Below are 19298 nucleotides of genomic sequence, written 5' to 3'. Positions count from 1 at the left end.
CAGTTCCTGCCTGCCTGTCTACCACGGCTAGGAATCCCTGCATGCACCGGGCGTCCGTTGTGGGCTGCTGGCAGCACAGGTACCTGCCACCAACTGAAAAAAAAAAATCCGAACCGCAAAATGCTTTTCCCCACCCAAGCTCTATTTTTTTCGACAAAAATAAAAAGCGAAGGTAAAATGACTGCCCATTAACTTGCATATAAATTATAGTTATTGCTTTTTTTTTTTTTTGGTGGTGTTAATTGGCTTTGAAATGGGAGCCCCTTTTTTGCGGTTCGGATTTTTTTTTTTTTTTTTAGTTGGTGCCTGCCTACCTGTACGTGCATGCTGGCTAACCTGGGCCATTCCGCGAGTTGCTGTGTTTTCTCTGTCTTTTTCTGGTCTTTTCCCCTGGCTGAGATTCTGCTTGGGGGCTGTCCTAAGCACGGTAGCGGCAAGTATGGTGGAGAGGGACAGGAGCTTGTTCGGTCTCGGCATCATCACTTGCTTCCGATTTGTGTATTTTGCATCCTGCCAGCTCCTTTGGGCGTTCTAGTTGAGGCTCGGCGCTCTAGTGCGTGCCGCAAGCGCCTCTTGGGTGGGCAACGCTCGGGTACTGAGCCCAGCCCAGAATGGAAGAAGAATCCCCAGCGCGCAGCAGAGGGGAAAACTCCACATGTGCCTAAGAGGCCTGGATTAAGCGCCAACCGCCCAACATCACCTGCGCTCCCGCTGTTCTTTGGCAGGTATCATCCTTTGTCCTGCACTCCACGGCACCTCATCCATGCCGTAGGTTATCGTCTCGTGTTTGCGCGCATGGGACTGGCCCACTATGCCTATTGCTGCCGCTCGTCTGATGAGCCTCTGATGTTTTCGGCCGTCTGCCGCGAGAGCATCACAGCCAGTTCCTTGCATACCGCTGTGCCGCCTCAGGTTCATCCCCTGTGCGTTCCGCAAGCGCCTGGCTCGTGTTGGGCAGCCCACCCCACCGTTTCTGTTTCAATGCCAAGGCGCCCCTCCCTCGCCGCCGCTACGTCCACCCGACGCTAGCGTCGCGTCGCACCATGCCCACCTGTGCAGCCCACCAGCTCAACCCAACCCACAGCGACAATTGATTTTGCCGTGTCTCGCAAAGAGTGGCGGCCTGAAGAAAACGCCTGCCATCCGCCGTTGGCCAACAACACCGGATTCTTTGCCTGCTTTTGCGCCTTTCTTTGCCAGCGCAGGCCGCACATATTGCTCCCGACGCCAACCAGCGCCCCTCGTTGAACCTCCCGCCTCTTCAGCCGCCTCGCACCCCAGCCTTGCGACTACCGCTGTCCGTCCGTGGCCCTGCCCAACTCACTGCCGTCGGCACTTCTCGCCCCTCGGTTCGCCATCGCTGCCCTCAATCATTCGACACACCCCTGAGCCAGCGCCCGTCGAAATCGCATCAGCCAACCGCTTCCGAACGACCCTCCCGCGAAAGCCGAGCCGGGCCCAGAAATACACACCGCAAATACACCTCCCCAAGCCCACCGCGAGCCATTGCCACGACCGGCCGTCTTCGTCCAGGGCTGGGTCCCAGAACCCATGCGGCTTCGCACCGGCGCTACCAGCCGCAGAGCCCATTGGGGCTGACATTGGGCCGCGTCGCCCTTGACCGCCGACCCGAGCCTCGTACTCCTCTCGATAAACCGCCCCGAGCGGCCATTGTTGGCCCGCCATGTATCAAACGGGGCAGAAGGACCCTTCGCGGCCCTTCCAGGTGCCTCCGCCGCCGCCGCCCATGTCGCCGCCGAATCCCGGGATGCAGGGCCACATGAACTTCCCGCCGCCCCCTCCGCTGCCCCGGTACCAGACCGCCCCTCTGATGCAGCAGGGCAACCCGCTGCCGCCACCTCCCGGGCCTCCCCCGGGCAGCGCCATGACCCAACAGGCCCCGTGGCATGGCTCCTGGGGCGTCGCCGCCGCCGCCCGTCCGCAATACGACAACCGGGGCAATCACATGTTCCCCCCGCCACCTCCCCAGCAGTACAACCCCCAGGCCCATGCGAACGCTAACGGCATGATGATCCCGCCCCCGCCCCCGCAGAGCGATCTCACCATGTCTGCTACCTACATGCCTGGCGGCGACTCGTTTGGAGAGGACGTTGGTATCCCGGGGCTGGGGGGCTTCCCCGTCGATGCGCAGGCATTGGCGGCCATCCAGTCCAGTTGGCAGACCCCAACGTCGGGGCAGCCGAGTGATAGTCTGCAAATACAACAACAGCAGCAACAGCAGCAGCAACAGCTACAGCTCCAGCAGCAACAACAACAGCAGCAGCAGCAGCAGCAGCAGCAGCAGCAGCAGCAGCAGCCGCAGCAACAATTTTCAAACACGCCGCAGCTGAACAAATCCCCGGACGAGCAAAAGCTCTACTCAGGCTTATCTAATGCATCAACCAGCACCAACGTGCCGGGTATTCCGAGCGACATGACAGCATCGTGGACTCTCGACCGCGTCCTGGGCTGGCTACAGGTTAATGACTTTTCCAAGGACTGGCAGGACACGTTCAAAGCCCTCAACATCCACGGGGCCCAGTTTCTTGAGCTCGGGAGCGGCCATGGTGGGCGTGGGAACTTTGGCATGATGCATCAGCAAGTCTACCCAAACCTCGCCAAGGTCTGTACGGCCAGTGGCACGGGCTGGGACCAGCCACGAGAGCGTGAGGAGGGCAAGCGGATGAGGCGCCTGATCCGCAACTTGGTTCAGATGCGCGCCACTCCCGAGACTTCGCGAATGCCCGGTCGCCAGGAGTCGGGCTCTATGCGCCTTGATGTCAATGGCGGGGGGACGGATGGCAGCGACTCGCCGAATGTAAGATCCCGATTTGTTTCCAGCCGTAGCAGTGTCTACTTCGTTGGCTTGTGGATCCTGTTCGCTCCGTTTTCTCTTCTTCGCCTTTTCCCCCCTGCGATCCCACATATTCCCAGGGGAGGTTCTCTTGGGCTAATGATCGTTGTTCCTTGATCAACGCGCTTATCTAGACTCCTATCATCAAAGCTCCAGGCCCAGGCTTCTCGGGCCGACGGTTTTCACAGACTAGATCCACCACGATGCCCACGTCCAGCGGCAACACCGCAGGTATGGATGCTAATCACAGAGCAATGCTGAAAAATATCGATGTGGATGGAAGTCGGCGCAACAGCCCAGGACTCAACGGGCAGAGCCCGAACGGCAGCCCGAACCTCGGCTTCGCGTCCTCGACGCCAAATCTGCCGGCCTTGTCGGTCTCCCCCAGCAGCACTCGGTTCGGGCACCGCTCCAGGAATAGCACCGAGTCTGTGTCTTCCAGCGCAGCCATCTATGGTTCGGGCGTGCCTGTCGAAGCCACTAATATAATGCGCAATGGAAACATTGACGAGCTGCTAAACACCAGCCGCCGCCAGGGCCAGGATGGAAATCGGCCATCACCCCAGGAGCCTGGGGATAGGTCAGCCGGCGCCGACACACCACACAGCGCCAAGGACGGGAAGCACATGTTCTCCTTCTTATCCAGGAAAAAGAGACAAAACCACGACGGCTCATTCCCTTCGCCCGAGGACATGGATTCACCTACCAGCCCCAACCTCAGTATCAAGCATCCTGGCAAATGGAACAACTCCAGCGACATGTCGCTCGATCAGCGCCCAAGCTCCAGTTTCGCCCAGCAGCCGCCACCGCACGCGCCATCTTTCCTCCAGTTCAAGAAGCCCGGCAACAGGATCTTTGCTCTGGCGACGGTCGACTACTGGAACTACCGTATGATTGACGTGTCGGATGTGGATACTGCCTTCGACCTGAGGTCACTGATAAACGTGAATCTTGGCATTCCGGACGAGGACGGGGTCGAGATCCACCTCACGGAGCTGGGAAAATCGGATCACAACCAACCCCTGACTGATGACAAGCTGATGACCAACATGAGAATGAAGGCCGACTCTGACGGCACCCTGAAACTTTTCATCAGGGGCCCTACATTCGCAACCCCGGCGCTGTCTCAGCGCTCGACGCTGTCGCCGTGGGCTATGCCCTCGAGTGTTCCTGTCGATGAGGACGGATACGGACAGGCGGATGGCCAGCGGCCGAGATCCAGTTCGTCGCCGCCGACATCACGGCACAACACCATAAGCGGTGGGGGCTCCGACTCCAGCGAAGCCCTGGCGGCGGCCGCAGAGAAGTACCAAGCCGAGGTGCAAAGGAAACAGCAGGAATACTTGGAGAAACGAAGGCAAGCAGCCTCTAGTGGGAAGCCGGGGCTGAGTCCTTCAACCGAGGCGGCCACTTACGGTATCATTGGCAGGAATGTTGACTTTGACCAACGCCGTGACTCTCCCTACGAGGATAAAAGTCCCGAGAAGCTCTTCCCTCAGCGCAAGGCGCCCGCACCGCCGGGAGACCCCTCGGCGACTCTCCTCAAAGCCAATTCGCTCAGCAGGAAGACGGGGCAGAGGATGCACTCGGTGCATGGGAGCCATGATGGGTATCCGACCCCACGCAGACCTTCGACGTCTACGAACATGTCGGCGTCGGGGGCGCCGGGCGTCTCCCCTGCCACGTCGCCATCGGAGATGTCGGAGATGGGTCGCAAGAGGTCGCCAATGACATCAGGACAGCCATCGGGCGGCATCGCCTCGGCATTAGTCGACATGGGAAGGGGGCTGGGTGGAATCGGCCACCCTACCAGGGGACCAGCAAAGAACAGCAGCGGCCGCGCGCTGTCTCCCAACCGCATCGCATCGGCACCAGGGCCTGGTGGTGGAGATTCTCGAGGTAAGAACGCCTTGGCGACGGTGGACTTCGGGCAGCACGGGCGAACAGCTTCGCGGCCAGGCAGCCCACGCTCAGGATCCCCCGGCTCCGTTACCTGGGGCCGGGGAAAACTCCCATTCATCGTGCCGGACTACTCGCCCGGCGGAACCCCGCTGCTGCCCAGGGACAAGCCGGCGGCAGGCACGACCCTGGAGACAGGAGCACTGGAGGAGGATCCCTTGGCTAAACCGACTTCACTAGCTTCCTTTGCGCGTTCCTCTTCTCCGGGAGACCTCAGCCCCGGATCAAGGCCCTCGGCCAACTTCGCCGCGGACCCGCCGACGCCTCGCGGGGCCCGCGCGCCGTCCACACGCGCCCCGGTGTCGGCTCCTCATCCGGCGTCATCGTCTCCGGCCTCAAGGAGAAAGTCCCACGGACCCGACGTCGACTTTACCGATACCGACGTCAGCTTCACTCGGCCGACCCCATCCTCGAGCTCACAGAACCACGCGCAACCGGACGACAATTCTGACGACGATTCCGACGACGGCCTCTTTGCCATCCCCATCTCCCAGCCCGTCGAGCCAACCAAGAGCAAGCGGAAGACACGGAACTCAGTCGCGTTCCTCGATTCCGACTCGGGAGAGGACGGAAGCGCACTTGGTAAGCGGCCCAGCCTGACGGTAAACACCAGCAAGAGCCGGAAGCACCTTTCCGTCTCCTTCACGTCGCCAAAGTCTGCTGCCGGCCAAGACAGGGACGATGACAGGGCAGGGAGGAACTCCAAGTGGGAGGCGGAGGAGGGCGGTGGGCTCAGCCGGCGCAAGTCGTTCAAGATGGACGTCTGGGCAAATCGCCCGCCTGCCGAGGCGCTTATCAACAACCTGGAGGACTTCTTCCCGGGCATGGACGTGGACCAGCCGGTGCTCGAGGAGGGCGAGGCGGATGCGGACCAGGACGCGGCACCCGTTGCACCCTCACCCATCATTGAAGTGGACGAGTCGCAGTCGCCCAATATGGCGTCGCAGCAGACCCGCCACGGCAACCTGGCAGCTCTCCCCACCTCCAGGGTGCCGTCCATGTACAGCGAGAGCGACACTCTGGGATCGGACGAGTCGACGCTCAAGGCTTTGGAACGGCCGGCGAGCTACCAGAACCTGGCGCAGCGCAGCGTGCGGCGATCTGGTGGGCTGGGACGGATGAAGTCGATCCGCGAGAAGGCTAGGGGCGCTCACGAGGCGAACAAACGGTTCACGCAGACGTCGCAGGCGATGCTGGGGTCCTCGTCGGCGGCGGCGGGTCAGGCCAGCGCTGGCGGAGGGTCGTCGACGCTGTTGCGACGCAAGTCGACCAAGATGTTCAACGCCAACATTGTGCAGATCCGGCCGACGCGGGACTCGATGCTGGTGCCCGAGATACCGCAGGACACGCTCTCGCGCGCGCCCAAGCGGCAGACGACGTTCCGGTGGTTCAAGGGCCAGCTGATCGGCAAGGGAACGTACGGCCGTGTGTACCTCGGTATGAACGCGACGACGGGCGAGTTCCTGGCTGTGAAGGAGGTCGAGGTGAACCCCAAGGCGGCGGCGGGCGACAAGAAGCGCATGAAGGAGCTGGTGGCGGCGCTGGACCAGGAGATCGACACGATGCAGCACCTGGACCACGTCAACATTGTGCAGTACCTGGGATGCGAGCGCAAGGAGACGAGTATCTCAATCTTCCTCGAGTACATTTCGGGTGGCTCCATCGGCTCGTGTCTGCGCAAGAACGGCAAGTTCGAGGAGGCAGTGGTGCAGTCGCTGACGCGGCAGACGCTGTCGGGGCTGGCATACCTGCACCGCGAGGGCATCCTGCACCGAGACCTCAAGGCCGACAACATCCTGCTCGACGTCGACGGCACCGCCAAGATCTCCGACTTTGGCATCTCCAAGAAGACAGACAACATCTACGGTAACGACAAGACCAACTCGATGCAGGGCTCCGTCTTCTGGATGGCGCCCGAGGTCATCCGGTCCGAGGGCGCGGGCTACTCGGCCAAGGTGGATATCTGGTCGCTCGGCTGCGTCGTGCTCGAGATGTTTGCGGGTCGCCGTCCGTGGGCCAAGGAGGAGGCCGTCGGTGCCATCTACAAGATCGCCAACGGCGAGATCCCGCCCATTCCCGAGGACGTTCAGCACACCATTGGCCCCACTGCCGTCGCCTTTATGTACGACTGCTTCACAGTGTAAGTCTTGGGCGGTAGCCCTCTCTCTCTTTTCTTCCATGTGTGCTCGTTAACTGATGTTTGTCATAGAAACCCCGACGAGCGACCCACGGCGAACCGACTGCTTTCGCAACATCCCTTCTGCGAGCTGGACCCCAACTACAACTTCCTCGACTCGGAACTCTACGCCAAGATCAGGGGGACGTACTGATTCGATCCAGGCCGCGTCGCAAACGAATTCCCTCCCATATGAGACCATCTACGCAACATCTTGACTACCCTAATGGTGTGCGCGCACATGGTGAATTTCGCTGCCGCAGCCCGAAGAAGAGGGATTTGCACCGTATCTCACCTGTAACAAGGACACTACAGTGTCCCCTAGTGACTCCTGGGACTACTCTTCTTTTTACCATACTCTTACTACTGCCACATATTTCTATTACTAGATACTGCTCAAGACAGTCTGGGTTCATGTCTTGTGCTGTTCAAGATGGCCGGATTCATTTCAAGGAGACACGGGAAAATTGGACGAGCACGCGGGCCACATTTCATCACCATGAAGCGAATTCAACGCCGCATCTTTGCAGACATGCCTTGTCGAGCCATAGCGTTGCTGTTTTGCTATTGTCTAAACCCAAAGTTTTTGGAAACGTTCTGGATTTTCCACGTTTGTAGTGACTGTCCTATTTACAAAATCATTATCGCGCCGTCCTATGTACATGCGATGATGGCCTCGCGCCCCCCTCGGACCCCACTTCCCCAGCCCTCCCTTCACTTCACGTCGGGCGTTTAAACGGATGGGCCTCGGTATTGAGGACCCAGTCGTCGAGACTGATGACGTCGGGGGTAGTGTAGAGCAGGTAAAAGTACTTTAGCGTCTCGGCCATCCAGAAACTCTCCATGTTGTTGAGATGGGACGGGGGGCTGGTGGGGCTGTGCACGTTGTCGACGGCGCTGTGGCCGTGCTCGGTCTGCGTCGCCCGGATGACGGCCTTGAACATGCGCCAGCCCTTTTCCTGCCACTTCTTGTCGCCCGTGATGCGGTACATGTACCAGACCGACTCGATGGCCTCGGGTCTATATTTTTTTTCATAGGTAATCGCGTGTTAGAGGGTGTTGCGTTGACGGTAGTATCCAAGAGCAGGAAGGAAATGCCCAGATTTTGTAGCCGAGCGCATGTACTTACCGGAGGATATAGCGCCTGTCGTTCATGCCAGTGTACCCTGGCGGCAGGTTCTCCTGCTTGATGCGGTAACGGACGTACTCTTCGTGCGTCTGGGGCTTGGTCGGCTCCGGCGGCAGCTCCCAGAGGGGGTCGTAGGGGGGCTCTGGCTCTTCGGCGCCAGCCAGTGGCGACTGGGCACCATCCCTACCGGCACCGGCTCCGTCCAGGATGCTGGCGCCGGGCTGGCCTGTCTTGGGCTTGTCCTCTGTAGATGACGGGGGCGCCGGCGCCGGCGCAGGTACCAGGGAATCGTCGTACCTGCCGGCGTGAGAGGGCGGCGACCGCCTCAGCTTCTCCTTGCCCGACTTCTTCAGCACGGCCTTGCCCTGGCTGTAGGTGAAGTCGTCGCTGTCCAGCTGCTGGCGCGGCCGGCCCGCGTTCTGGCCGTCTGCGTCGGCGTCGTCGTCGAAGCGACCCAACGGATCGCTCGAGTTGGTGGGCCGTGAGCGTTTGGCCTCCTTTTCGGCCTTGACGCGCAGAGCCTCGGCTTTGAGGAGGGACGCCTTTTGATCATCCCACTCCTTCTTGCGGATCTCGTAGTCCTTGGCCATGTTGTCGCGCCACTGAGAGCTCGGGTCCAGGTGCTCGTACCAGACCGTCTCGTTCCAGGGGCAGCTGGCGACCGTCTGGCAGGGCACCATGGCGCCGCCCTCGGGCATCAGGCCGGACGGGGTCGACTCGTAGGCCCACACGCACCCGTCGGTCAGCCGGGCGCCGATCTCTACGTCCTCGGCCGAGCCGAAGACGCGGCCGCCGAGCGCAAACATGCCGCCCAGGAAGCACGTCAGGTGCGTCACCTCGTACGTGTACGACTTGTCGACGCCTCTCTGCGAGCTCGCATAAACGCTCGCCGAAAATAGTAGCGACCGGTCCTCATCCTTTATCATGGGCCTGTAGAGAAGGTACTTTTTGACGGCCGCTACAACCTTGAGGTGCATCGACTTGTACTTGGGCTCGAGCCCGCCCAGGAGTATGTACTGCTTGGGGAAATACTCGTAGGTCGAGTCCTGGCTACCGCCCATGCCGAAGGAACCAGACCCGTAGCCTCCGTCTGTCAGGCCCTGCGGCGTGCAGTCCCAGTCTGGAAGACGGTTGCTGGCGCCATAGGGGCCCGACGCGCCTCCACGGCCGCTGGCGCCAACGCGGTCTGCGTGGACGGTGGCGGGCTTCGCCTTGGGGACGCTCGGGGGCGTATCGTCGGCGCCATCTAGCCCCTGTATCACCCGGCGTGCTTCGAGCTTCTTCTCCGCTGGCTTCTCCTTGAACTCGGCCTTGGCCACTGAGCCTGGCTTATCCCCAGGGTGAACTTTGAATTGGGGGTCCCCGTCGGAGATGACGCTCTTGCTCTTCTCGCCCGAATTATTGGTTTCCGGGGAGTCGTTGGGCGAATATCCCTTACTCGCATCCAAAGTCACCTCTGCACCGTCAGCCTCAACGGAGCTGAGATCTAGGCTCGTCAAGGACGGGGCGGTGCGGTTGCAGCCAGCGGCGTCAACCTGCTGGGGGAAGATGCCGTTGAGCACTGTCCCGCGGTTCTGCCACTCCTCGAAGGCGTTGGTGATACGAGCGATGGCGTCGTAGTAGCGGTCTTCGCCAGTCAGCTGGGCTAGACGGGTGAATTCCATGGACATGGACCCCAGCTCGGCGACGCCCGACGACGCAGAGGCGCGCCTCGGCTGGGACGCGTACCGGGGCATCCAGTTGTAATAAAGCACGGGCATGCGGTTGGGTGTGTCAAAGACGCTCATGAGCACCTCGGCCAGCTCGACGGCCTTTTTAAGCAGCTTGGGGTGTTTGCCGTCAGGGCCGCCGCTGACGTCGTAGGCGGCGAGCAGACCGCCGAGGTAGCGTATGATGGTCTCGAAAACGGGGATTTCGCGGCGGTAAGGGGTCGTAGTGAAGTCGATCTTGTCGAGGGCGCGGTACGCATCCTCAAACTCTTCCTTCATGCCCATGATCCAAAGGGTGTCCATGGAGTCGACCAGGGTGGCGGCCCAGCCGCAGAAGGGGTCGCGGAAGCCCTTGGTGACCGGCTCCAGCTCGTCGTGGCCCCAGGCGTACTTGCGGTAGCCGTTCCATGCGCGCTGCATCTCCTTCTTGACCTGGGCCAGACGGCCCTCGCGCTTCTCGCGATCCGCCAGAGACTCGGCCTTCTCAAAGCTGTGCTGGACCGGCGGCATCTTGGTGGGTTTACCGGTCGGCAGTGGTATAACGTCCTCTTTGGGAACGGGGAAGTGCTCTGGCATCTTGCGCCAGTGTGGCACCGACAAGGTCGCGCTCAACGCCACAGATTTCTGCCGATGGCTGGGCGGATCCGCAGCGTGGAGGCGATCCGGCCCCTTGTCCAGCGGCTTCTGTCCGAGGTCGCCGTCCCGGTCGGTTTCGCGATCGGGGATATCGACATCCTCAAGAGCAGCCTTCGGGGTCGCTAAAGGCGTTTTGCCGGGCGGACCTTTGACCACTCTAGAGGGAGACTCGGATGCCGCGGCAGCCTTGGCGCGGCCAAGGCCGTTTCTAGACTCGGGATCCGGCTTCAGCTCGGGGATCTGAACTTTATTAGGGCCCGGAGCCACATCATGATGTTTCACAGCTTGTTTTGGCTGGCCATCCAGCGCCTGCACTTGCGGCTTGGGCTTCGACTTGAGCTTCGGCCTGGGCCGCGGCTCAGGGCCGACCGGCAGCTGCTCCGGCTTGTGACCCCGAGCGGGCTGTGACGGCTGCTTCTGGTCGTCAAAGGTCGGCTCGGAGCCCTTGGTGCCAGGGTGAGTGTAGCTGTTGTATATGGCAGATCTACGGCCCTCCCACTGCGAATTTTGTGAAACGCGCAGCAGCAAGAAGAGCAAGATAATAGCGCCGACTACAAACACACGGTATCTCCTGATACGAAGCATCGTGAGGACCACCAGCCATCGGCCTGCCGAGCTGCGAGAAAGGAGAACGGGGGCCCGGGGGCACAAGCTGCGCAGGGGTCGCCTCAAATAGGCATGGACAGAAGAGGTCAACCGGACAAACGGGACTAAAACGAATAGGATGAAGACAAGGCGGGATAAATTAAAGCGGGAGTAAAGAAAGCAATTCGCAATATGGGGAGCGGATGGCAAAAGCGAGCCAACAGTAGCGTGTCCAATTGGGGGATGCAGGCGCCCTGCCTCATTAAAAAAAAGAAAAAAAAGAAAAGAAAAAAAAACCGTGTGCCTGTCGCGACCCCAACGCCCCGCTGGGGAAGCTTGGCCACAATGCTTCTTGGAGGTTGCGGTGACAGCACCCTGCTGACCCTCTGGGATACGCCGTCGGGTCTTGGCAGCGTCTCAAGCCGGAGGAACAGAGACAGGAGCACAAGGAGCAGGGATGTCAGGGAGCGGCTGGTAGCATCGCCCCCGCGCGCATTCGCGGGCGTTGGGCATGGACATGGACATGGACATGGACATGGACATGGACATGGTGGACATGACCATTAGATTCCCAGAAACTTTCATGTTGGTCTCATCACTGAACCCTCGCTGGGTTGGCAGACACAGTGACGGCTCCTCGGAGGTGGTTCAGCAGCCAGCGCACGCTCTTCTGCCTGGTATGGACATGATGGGGTGCATGCACGCGATCGGATTAGCGCGGGGGACGAGCAGCGCCAGCGCCCCGTTTGGACGAGATCTCTGCTGGCACCGCCTGGAGGCGCGCGTGTCTGTTGGCCGCTTTGGGGTAGCGGGCCAGTCAAAGTCCGAGGAGGCTGGCTGGCTCGGCAATTCCTGGCTGGCCGGCTGTCTATCGATGATAAGCCCGGCTGAGGACACTGCGGCTCTTGGCATTGGCTATTGTCTCCTCGGCAGTGCGCTAAAAGGTGCTCCTCGGCACTGCGGCATGAGCCATGCTCGTGGAAAGAATGCAACATCTCCGCTTGTGGGCTCGTGGCTGGCGGTTAAGGACCCCTTGAAGGAAGGCCATCCAGCGCCCCATAGATCCCAAATCTAGGCGGAAACGACATGTCCGGTTCGATTTATGGTAGGGGCTGTCCAGTGGTACACTGAGACCTGTCCGTCGGCCAGGACCCCCGCGCGACTGTCAAGCAGAAGCCGGGTTTTAGATTTCGGCAAGAAGAAGCGGATCGGTATCCAATCCCGAGGCCAACAAGCAAGCGCCATAGGTATAAAAGAACAGCGTATTCCCTCATGTCCTTGGGGCGGCTGGACGAAAGCCCCGCGAATTGCCAAGCCGGAGAAAAAGGCTCCCCCGCATCGCCTTTTGGCCAACACCATTACCCCCCGCGCTGACTGTTTGGGACGATTGGCGGGCAGTTTTGGGGGAATGAGCCAGGTTCGGCGACGATCCGAACTGTTGTGCGGTGGCATGTTAGGCTGCAGGTGGCAGGCATGTGCTGTTCCAGGGAGCTGGGACATATTAAACCTCTGGAACTCGCCCGACAAGCACAGGCAAAGAGGATAGCCGGTTCACTTGATGTCTCTCTCGTACCCATCTGCTCTGAAAAGGAATGAATGGCGGGCGGATGGGATGAACGTCTGGATGAAATGAAATCTGAGTGTGAACAAAGGAACACATTATCGAGGGGGCCGATTGTGCTGCTGGAGGTACCGCACAGCATGTGGAGCAACCTGAGGAAGGTACGCGAACCGAGCGCTGTTGATTGATGGAATTTGCCAATCTTCAGTAATTTGTGAAGTGGCCCCTTTGTGAGCCGCACGCACACTTTTTTCTGGGAACCACCACTGCGACCCACCGGTACCAGGGTCTGCACCTTCCTCATAAGGAACGGCTGACTGGCCGCTGGAGCCCAGTGCGGTACTGTTGTGTAGCGCGTGTGCCGCTCCGTTGTGATAGGCCTTGTCCAGATCCCCCTGCATATAGCAAAGAGCCCTGCATGCAGCCCCTCCTCCCCTGTGCGCTCTGGCCCGACTCAATTCTCAATTACAAGCCGCGTGTGCTGCACGCTCCCGCCACAATAGCTTCAATATCTCCATGCGTCCCTGGTCGGCTTGGGCTGTCACAATCTTTTCCGGTACGGGCCAATCCCAAACGGGCACTTCGTCAACAGCCACGCTCCTTTCCACCGCCGAGACTAGTAGTTTCGCAGACCGGGCTGCCTTTTTTTTTATATCCGCCGAGGCACCTCCATCTTCCATCTATGCGTGGAGCGTGCTGGCGTGGCTCTCGTCTCCTCAGTCACCGCCATGACATGAGCTGTTTCTTGTGAGAAATCTCTACGGAGACAGAGTCCATGGAGACAGAGGAGCTAGTGTGAGAGTGAGGGAATATCCGAGCGTCGCTACATCCATGGTGCAGCCACGCGATATACTCGAGGGTGACCGACATGATCCCAGATGGAAATTACGCACCTGCGCAGATCAGCCAAGACCACCGAACCGAGCCCGCCTGCTAAAAAAAAATATTACCGGCACCGGCGGGAGCCCCCGGAAACCTCCCGAGGACCCCTCTCCGCCCACGCCAGCACCCTTGGAGTTTAAACATAGTAGTGCCTCCAGCTGAAGACGGCCAAGACCATGACGGCTGCAGAATCTGCAGGACAATGTCCACATTGTTCCCTCCTGTGCGTCGTCCCCTGTCGACCCGCACGCACCGGCCGACGGCTGGGGCGGCCAAGCCGGTCGAGACCACGAGGCGCTACGGTGAATAGATTAAACCTGCCAATATTCGGGCCTGGACCATCGTCGCTTGCACGGCAGGATTCCCGGTGCCGCCGTCGCGCAGGTTGACGACGGGGAGAAAACATATTCAGTGGTGAGGAAGAAACAGCAAGCAGGAGCAGGAGGGGAGCGTGATTTTGCACGAGATCGTCCTGCTGCAGGGAAACTCGCGGACCGGGCCGATGGCCGGAAAAGAACCTGGTACCTAGGGCGTGCCAGGCAGGCATGTCGACGTCGGCATGTATGTTTATTCCCAGGGTTGTCGATGGTCGCGAACTACTGCCTGTGTGTCTGTAGCTATCCCCAATCTGATCTGCGCTGCAACGCAACCCCCCCTGGCCCCCCGGAGAACAGGCATTAGGGGTTCGAAGGATACGAAGGGAAACCCCATCCTTGACCAGAGCAATAAAACTCAAGCGCCCCTCTGCCGACGAGTTTACTTTAAAAGCAGACGGCCGCATCGATTGTGATCGATAACTTTCATTATCATCATCATCATCCTCAAGCCGCTCACTCCAACACTCGCTCTCATCTCCGCCTTTGCCTGACCCGCTTCGCTCACTTGGCCCGCTCCGCTCACTTGGACAACCTCCCACCCCCCCTCGCAACCATGATGACCCCGACCTTCACCCACGGCGCGCTCAGCCGCCTCGCCATCGCCGTTCTGGCCCTCTCCCCGGCCGTCCTCGCCCAGGAGACGACCACTTCGGCCGAGCCCTCGGCGACCACCACGACGTCGGCCGAGCCCACGGCGACGCTGCCCCCGGTTGCCCCCGTCTACAACCCGGGCGTCGGCACCATGACCCTGGTGGGCTGCTACGCGGAGCCCTCCGGCGCCCGCGCGCTCCCGTCCATCTACCTGGACGCGAACCAGACCGTCGAGACTTGCATCGCACATGCCAAGGCGGCCGGTGCCACTTTTGCGGCGCTCGAGTACGGCCAGGAGTGCTGGTACGGCACCAGCGTGCACGGCGGGTCCGCTCGCCGTCCCCTGGAGGAATGCAACTTCTCCTGCCCTGGCGACGCCGCCGAGTTCTGCGGTGCCAGCAACCGTTTGCTCGTGGTATGTTCCAACTTAACCCTTTGTCTTGCCTCCAACACCCGGGCCAAAAAAAAAAAACCGGCATGTCGAGATCTTTACAAGCACACGAACTGACAGAACCTACTACAGTACTCTGAGGGTGGCGTTGCCCCGCCCCTGGATAGCGACACGCCCACGCAGCCCGCCACCATCGGCGCATACACCTTCAACGGCTGTGTGACCGAGGGCAACGGCACCAGGGCTCTGACCTCGGCCTCGTTCGCGAGCGACTCCATGACGCTCCAGGCCTGCGCCACTTTCTGCGACGCCTACAAGTTCTTCGGTGTTGGTAAGTTAAATATCCATCCCCATCAGGTCCACCCCCACTACCCCCTGTCAGGATTTGCTAGCTGACGCCGTGTCACGCCTTACAGAGTACTCCCACGAGTGCTACTGCGGCGACGTCTTCAGTGAGGGCTCCATCCCGGCGGCCGGCGACTGCACCATGGTCTGCTCCGGAAACGGCCTCCAGTACTGCGGCGCCGGCAACCGCCTGTCGTCGTACGGCAAGCCTTAAGCGCGCACCTCGCTTGAGCGCTAGGTTGGAACCTGATTTTTGGCTTAATAAACCGCCTTCTAGATCTGCGGAAGGTGGAGTGATAGCGATGAGCACTAGGCTATGAGATGGATGACATCAGGGGTTGGAACTTCGATTCTGCTAACACATAATTTAATAATAATCACGTGGTGCCGCGTAGGTGCTCAGAAACCCTCCCGTTTGCCCATGCCATGCTGAGAAAGACCTTTTTATTCTACCACGACTTTCTCAATCCTTTCCCCTGTGCCTCACGTTTGACAGCACTCTCCTCTTGACTTACGTGTCACATCCGCACGCTCCCCACCGCTGCTCTGCTACTGGCCTGTGTGGTTCTGGCCACATAGGCACTGGCTGAAATCACCAGGTGCGTCTAGCATAGCGCCACTGAGGATTGTGTAACCTCCGCAAGCGGTGCGAATTATACGCGCCTGTCCTCCCCCAAACACTTGATAATATCCCTGCATGTTACCGACAGGCTGGCTCCCCGTAACCTGTTGCTCTTGCTGGTTCGGCTGATCTTGCTGTCCCTGTTGTCCCTGTTGTCCCTGTTGTCCCTGCTGACACTCTGGGCCGTGCAGGCAATGCTGGCAATGATGGCCCGTCGGGGCTTGTTGACCCTGTTGGCTCATTGGCATCTGTTGGCCCTGTGGGCCCATTGGGGTCTGTTGGCCTTGTTGAGGATTCTGGCCTATGACGCCCTGCTGTGAACCAGCTGACGACGGCGGCATCTGTGGCATGTAGCAGTAGTAGTGGCCTGGTGGGTGTTAATCCGCCTATCCAGGTGTTGCGCTGGCGATAGGACATCCCCTAGAGTTAAGACTGTATCCACCATACTGACCATGGAGCCATGGGAAGCAAGGGTTGCAGGAGCCACGCCCCGAGAATCCTGTATACCGATGCCGTTGAAGTATTTAGTATGGGCCGATGTTATGGTGCGTGTTTTACAGACCTGAGTAGCCCGAATAGGCGCTCATGTTTATGGTGATGCCGAGAAACGAGGTCGGTAGTTTCGTGTTGGCGCTGCGATTTTTTGGAAATCTCTTCGTATGGGCGATGTCTTGAAGGCGGATGTAGATTGCAGGAAAGAGTGGAAGAAAAGGTTGGGCGTAAAGGGAACACGTTATATACCTTCTCGAGCCCCGTGATTTGTTCACAGTCCGGTTGGTTGGGTTGATTCGCACCTTCAGCCCCAGGTACATGGTGATTGTGATCTAAATATTTGAAGTCTAATTCCATCCCTAATCCAACAACCCTATACCTTTTCATCACCACCATCCGCAAAATCACCACCATGGCGCTGCAGATCCTTTCCGACCTGCACCTCGAGGCGCCCAAGGGCTACGACATATTCGATATCGTGCCCCGCGCGCCCTACCTCGCGCTGCTCGGCGACATCGGCACCGTCGGCCCCCACAGGGCCGAGCTCCTCGCCTTCCTCACCGCCCAGCTGCGGCAGTTCCGCGCCGTCCTGTTCGTGCCCGGCAACCACGAGGCGTACCACGCCACCTGGCCCGACGCCCTCGCGGCGCTGCGCGACTTTGAGCGCCTCGTGCGCGCGGACGCCTCGCTCGGCGACTTCGTCCTGCTCGACCGCGCCGTCTTCCGCCCCCGGGGCGACGACGGCGGCCGTGGCGGCAGTGGCGGCGGCGGCGGGCCCCCGGGCCCCGTCGTCGTCCTCGGCTGCAGCCTCTTCTCCGCCGTCCCCGCCGAGAGCGCCGACGCCGTGGGCCACGGGCTGAACGATTTCTACCAGACCGGCAGCGGCTGGGACGTCGCGGCGCACAACGCGGCGCACGACCGCGACCTGTAGTGGCTCAACGCCCAGGTCGACGCGCTGGAAAACGACCCGGCCGTCGAGAGCATCGTGGTGCTGACGCACTGGAGCCCAACGCGCGATCCCCGCGCGGCGGACCCACGCCATGCCAACAGCGCCATTGCCAGCGCATTCGCGACCGATCTTTCGGGCGAGAAGTGCTTCAGAAGCGCAAAGGTCAGGCTCTGGGCCTTCGGCCATACTCACTGGAATTGCGACTTCACAGTCGAGAGGCGGGATGCCGGTCCGCTGCGGTTGGTCACCAATCAGAGGGGATATTATTTCTCTCAAGCTCAAGCATTTGACGCTGCAAAAACAATGGAAATTTGAAGCCACGACATATGGCGAAGCACATTGGGTCAGTTGAGACGCGTACCACCCCTTACTTTCCATGTTGAGTGGTACCCATACAGGACTCGGTTTTAGGGAGCCACACTACACATGTCTAGATGAAGACGCAACTAAAATCAGCTTCCAGATACACTATTCACATAGGCGTGGTACAGTTAGTGGAGGTGACTACAGGTGTCTGTCTGCTCACGGCTATTGGCTCATTCTATTCATTTTCTAGGCACATCCCAAAGCCTCCTTCAGCTCCTGGGTCCATTGACGCACGGATTTGGCCATACTGTCACTGCGAATCTCTGCATAAAAGCTCCGAAGCGGTTCCGGAAGCTTGTCACTCTCCAGAAACCCATCGCTGTCAACGTATAGCTCCACGTATGCAATCATAGCCATCCCGAAACTGCCAACTTCTTTTCCAGTGTCACGCGCATACAACCGTAGAAACGCCTCGAGCAGGGTATGAGACCTGAGAACAACAACGGGATAGAGGTCGCCTTTGAAAACGCCCTGACCTCGGCCTGGTCTCCAAGGGGGTAGAGCAGTACCGTCTGATGCAAACGTGAATTGCGACGGTAGCTGGGGTCCAGTCGGGTCTAACAGATCGCTGGTGAACGGCGGAAGAAACCAGAGTGTCTCTGATTGCAAGTAGATGCCAACCGTGAGTTCAGATGCGTCGATATGGCGGTGGAATACCGGGGGCAGCGAGGGCCGACTCGGGGAGGATGTGGTGCAGCTTGACGGGTCCGGGCATGGCGTGAGGTGCTTGGCATTTGACAGCGCCTGCGAGCCGCACACCAAATCGGCATCTGAGATCACAAAGTCGACAGACTTGAGTGAGGTTAGCCTGAGGAAGCACTGTATTGGAATGAATTTCGATGACTTACGCTGACTATCGATGGTATGCCGTGGACGATGAGCGAGTAGTGGCCCCAAAGGACGCACGGAACGTGAACTTCGTTGTGTGCCGTTTAAGCTTCTACCTTGCCTGAGCTGACTTCAACAGCCAGCCGATGAAAACCAACCGCGGGGTTAGGGAGCCAATATGGAGCTATATGAATACGATGAGCGGGGCGATTGTCCGATAGGCTTGTTCTGCGGTGCGGAATGATGGAACAAGGACAGGGATCGTCAGACTTTTTTTTTTTTTTTTTTTTTTTTAACACAAATGAGCTTCCCATGTTGCACGACCTAGGTTTGCCGTATGCAAAGTATATCGCAGCGCGATTGCCAGCCCACCACCACCCCAATGGCACCTCCATAGCCGTCTCGTCACCATGGGCCCGTCCTACCACCACGTCGCCGCCTCGCTCCGCCGGTCCATCCCCGCCACCGCCGCCCTGCACGCCGCCGCCCGGGGCCGACCGACCATCGCGGGCTCGACGGCGCCACAACGATGCTTCCACCGCAGCACCCCGCTGTGCCTGCCACACCATCGCAGCTTCTTCACCTCCAACTTTCTGATGCAGCAGGACGGGGGCGGCGGTGACCCCACAGCCGCGTCTGACTCGTCGAGATCCGATCCGCGGCCCTCCCTGCCGCCGCTCCCTGGGAACTCGAGCGGCAGCGGCAGCAGCAAACAGACTGGTGGCAAGACATCTAAACGGGGAAAGACGCCCGTGGGCCGCGGCAAGAACCCCCTGCGCGCCGTGGCCGCCAAGGCCCAGCGCCAGCCCACCGGCGGCGGCAGCGGCGGTCGCGGAGGCGACGGGC

General features: G+C 60.0%; 7 protein-coding genes across 7 annotated transcripts; 4 read left to right on the top strand and 3 right to left on the bottom strand.

Moving 5' to 3' along the window:
- The first annotated feature begins 983 nt into the window (after positions 1–983).
- Positions 984–7641, top strand: GGTG_05786 (STE/STE11 protein kinase). The gene is made up of 5 exons (XM_009223593.1): positions 984–2818; positions 2989–4211; positions 4284–4753; positions 4994–6953; positions 7023–7641. The coding sequence occupies exons 1-5, from the start codon at positions 1685–1687 to the stop codon at positions 7141–7143; spliced, it is 4908 nt and encodes a 1635-aa protein (XP_009221857.1). The 5' UTR covers positions 984–1684; the 3' UTR covers positions 7144–7641.
- GGTG_05785 (hypothetical protein) lies at positions 7513–11344 on the bottom strand. Its single transcript, XM_009223592.1, has 2 exons — positions 8119–11344; positions 7513–8009 (listed from the first exon to the last, which is right to left on the bottom strand). Exons 1-2 carry the CDS (start codon positions 11046–11048, stop codon positions 7709–7711), a joined length of 3231 nt encoding a protein of 1076 aa, XP_009221856.1. The 5' UTR covers positions 11049–11344; the 3' UTR covers positions 7513–7708.
- Positions 11345–11559: 215 nt separating this feature from the next.
- GGTG_05784 (hypothetical protein) lies at positions 11560–12123 on the top strand (the record flags this gene model as incomplete). The annotated part of the gene is made up of 1 exon (XM_009223591.1): positions 11560–12123. One exon carries the CDS (start codon positions 11560–11562, stop codon positions 12121–12123), a length of 564 nt encoding a protein of 187 aa, XP_009221855.1.
- Positions 12124–14179: 2056 nt separating this feature from the next.
- Positions 14180–15617, top strand: GGTG_05783 (hypothetical protein). Its single transcript, XM_009223590.1, has 3 exons — positions 14180–14874; positions 14983–15181; positions 15267–15617. The coding sequence occupies exons 1-3, from the start codon at positions 14422–14424 to the stop codon at positions 15407–15409; spliced, it is 795 nt and encodes a 264-aa protein (XP_009221854.1). The 5' UTR covers positions 14180–14421; the 3' UTR covers positions 15410–15617.
- Positions 15594–16499, bottom strand: GGTG_05782 (hypothetical protein). Its single transcript, XM_009223589.1, has 2 exons — positions 16380–16499; positions 15594–16316 (listed from the first exon to the last, which is right to left on the bottom strand). Exon 2 carries the CDS (start codon positions 16165–16167, stop codon positions 15745–15747), a length of 423 nt encoding a protein of 140 aa, XP_009221853.1. The 5' UTR covers positions 16168–16316; positions 16380–16499; the 3' UTR covers positions 15594–15744.
- A 103-nt stretch (positions 16500–16602) lies between these two features.
- GGTG_05781 (Ser/Thr protein phosphatase) lies at positions 16603–17977 on the top strand. The gene is made up of 2 exons (XM_009223588.1): positions 16603–17601; positions 17722–17977. The coding sequence occupies exon 1, from the start codon at positions 16722–16724 to the stop codon at positions 17238–17240; it is 519 nt and encodes a 172-aa protein (XP_009221852.1). The 5' UTR covers positions 16603–16721; the 3' UTR covers positions 17241–17601; positions 17722–17977.
- Positions 17811–19021, bottom strand: GGTG_05780 (hypothetical protein; the record flags this gene model as incomplete). Its single annotated transcript, XM_009223587.1, has 2 exons — positions 17811–18432; positions 18825–19021. The coding sequence occupies 2 exons, from the start codon at positions 19019–19021 to the stop codon at positions 17811–17813; spliced, it is 819 nt and encodes a 272-aa protein (XP_009221851.1).
- Positions 19022–19298: the final 277 nt, after the last annotated feature.

Source organism: Gaeumannomyces tritici (assembly GCF_000145635.1).
Source record: "Gaeumannomyces tritici R3-111a-1 unplaced genomic scaffold supercont2.3, whole genome shotgun sequence".
Lineage (NCBI taxonomy): Eukaryota > Fungi > Ascomycota > Sordariomycetes > Magnaporthales > Magnaporthaceae > Gaeumannomyces > Gaeumannomyces tritici.
This window is presented reverse-complemented; position numbering and strand designations above follow the sequence as displayed.

Bases quoted from the DNA above. Each gene is read 5' to 3' on its own strand.
- GGTG_05786 (XM_009223593.1), top strand. From the start codon at position 1,685: ATGTATCAAACGGGGCAGAAGGACCCTTCGCGGCCCTTCCAGGTGCCT. The intron at 4,212-4,283 runs GCAAGCAGCCTC...TATCATTGGCAG, and splicing joins GAATACTTGGAGAAACGAAG to GAATGTTGACTTTGACCAAC. The intron at 6,954-7,022 runs GTAAGTCTTGGG...TGTTTGTCATAG, and splicing joins ATGTACGACTGCTTCACAGT to AAACCCCGACGAGCGACCCA.
- GGTG_05781 (XM_009223588.1), top strand. From the start codon at position 16,722: ATGGCGCTGCAGATCCTTTCCGACCTGCACCTCGAGGCGCCCAAGGGC.
- GGTG_05782 (XM_009223589.1), bottom strand. From the start codon at position 16,167: ATGCCACAGATGCCGCCGTCGTCAGCTGGTTCACAGCAGGGCGTCATA.
- GGTG_05785 (XM_009223592.1), bottom strand. From the start codon at position 11,048: ATGCTTCGTATCAGGAGATACCGTGTGTTTGTAGTCGGCGCTATTATC. The intron at 8,010-8,118 runs GTAAGTACATGC...AAAAAAATATAG, and splicing joins GACAGGCGCTATATCCTCCG to ACCCGAGGCCATCGAGTCGG.
- GGTG_05783 (XM_009223590.1), top strand. From the start codon at position 14,422: ATGATGACCCCGACCTTCACCCACGGCGCGCTCAGCCGCCTCGCCATC. The intron at 14,875-14,982 runs GTATGTTCCAAC...AACCTACTACAG, and splicing joins CCAGCAACCGTTTGCTCGTG to TACTCTGAGGGTGGCGTTGC. The intron at 15,182-15,266 runs GTAAGTTAAATA...CACGCCTTACAG, and splicing joins CTACAAGTTCTTCGGTGTTG to AGTACTCCCACGAGTGCTAC.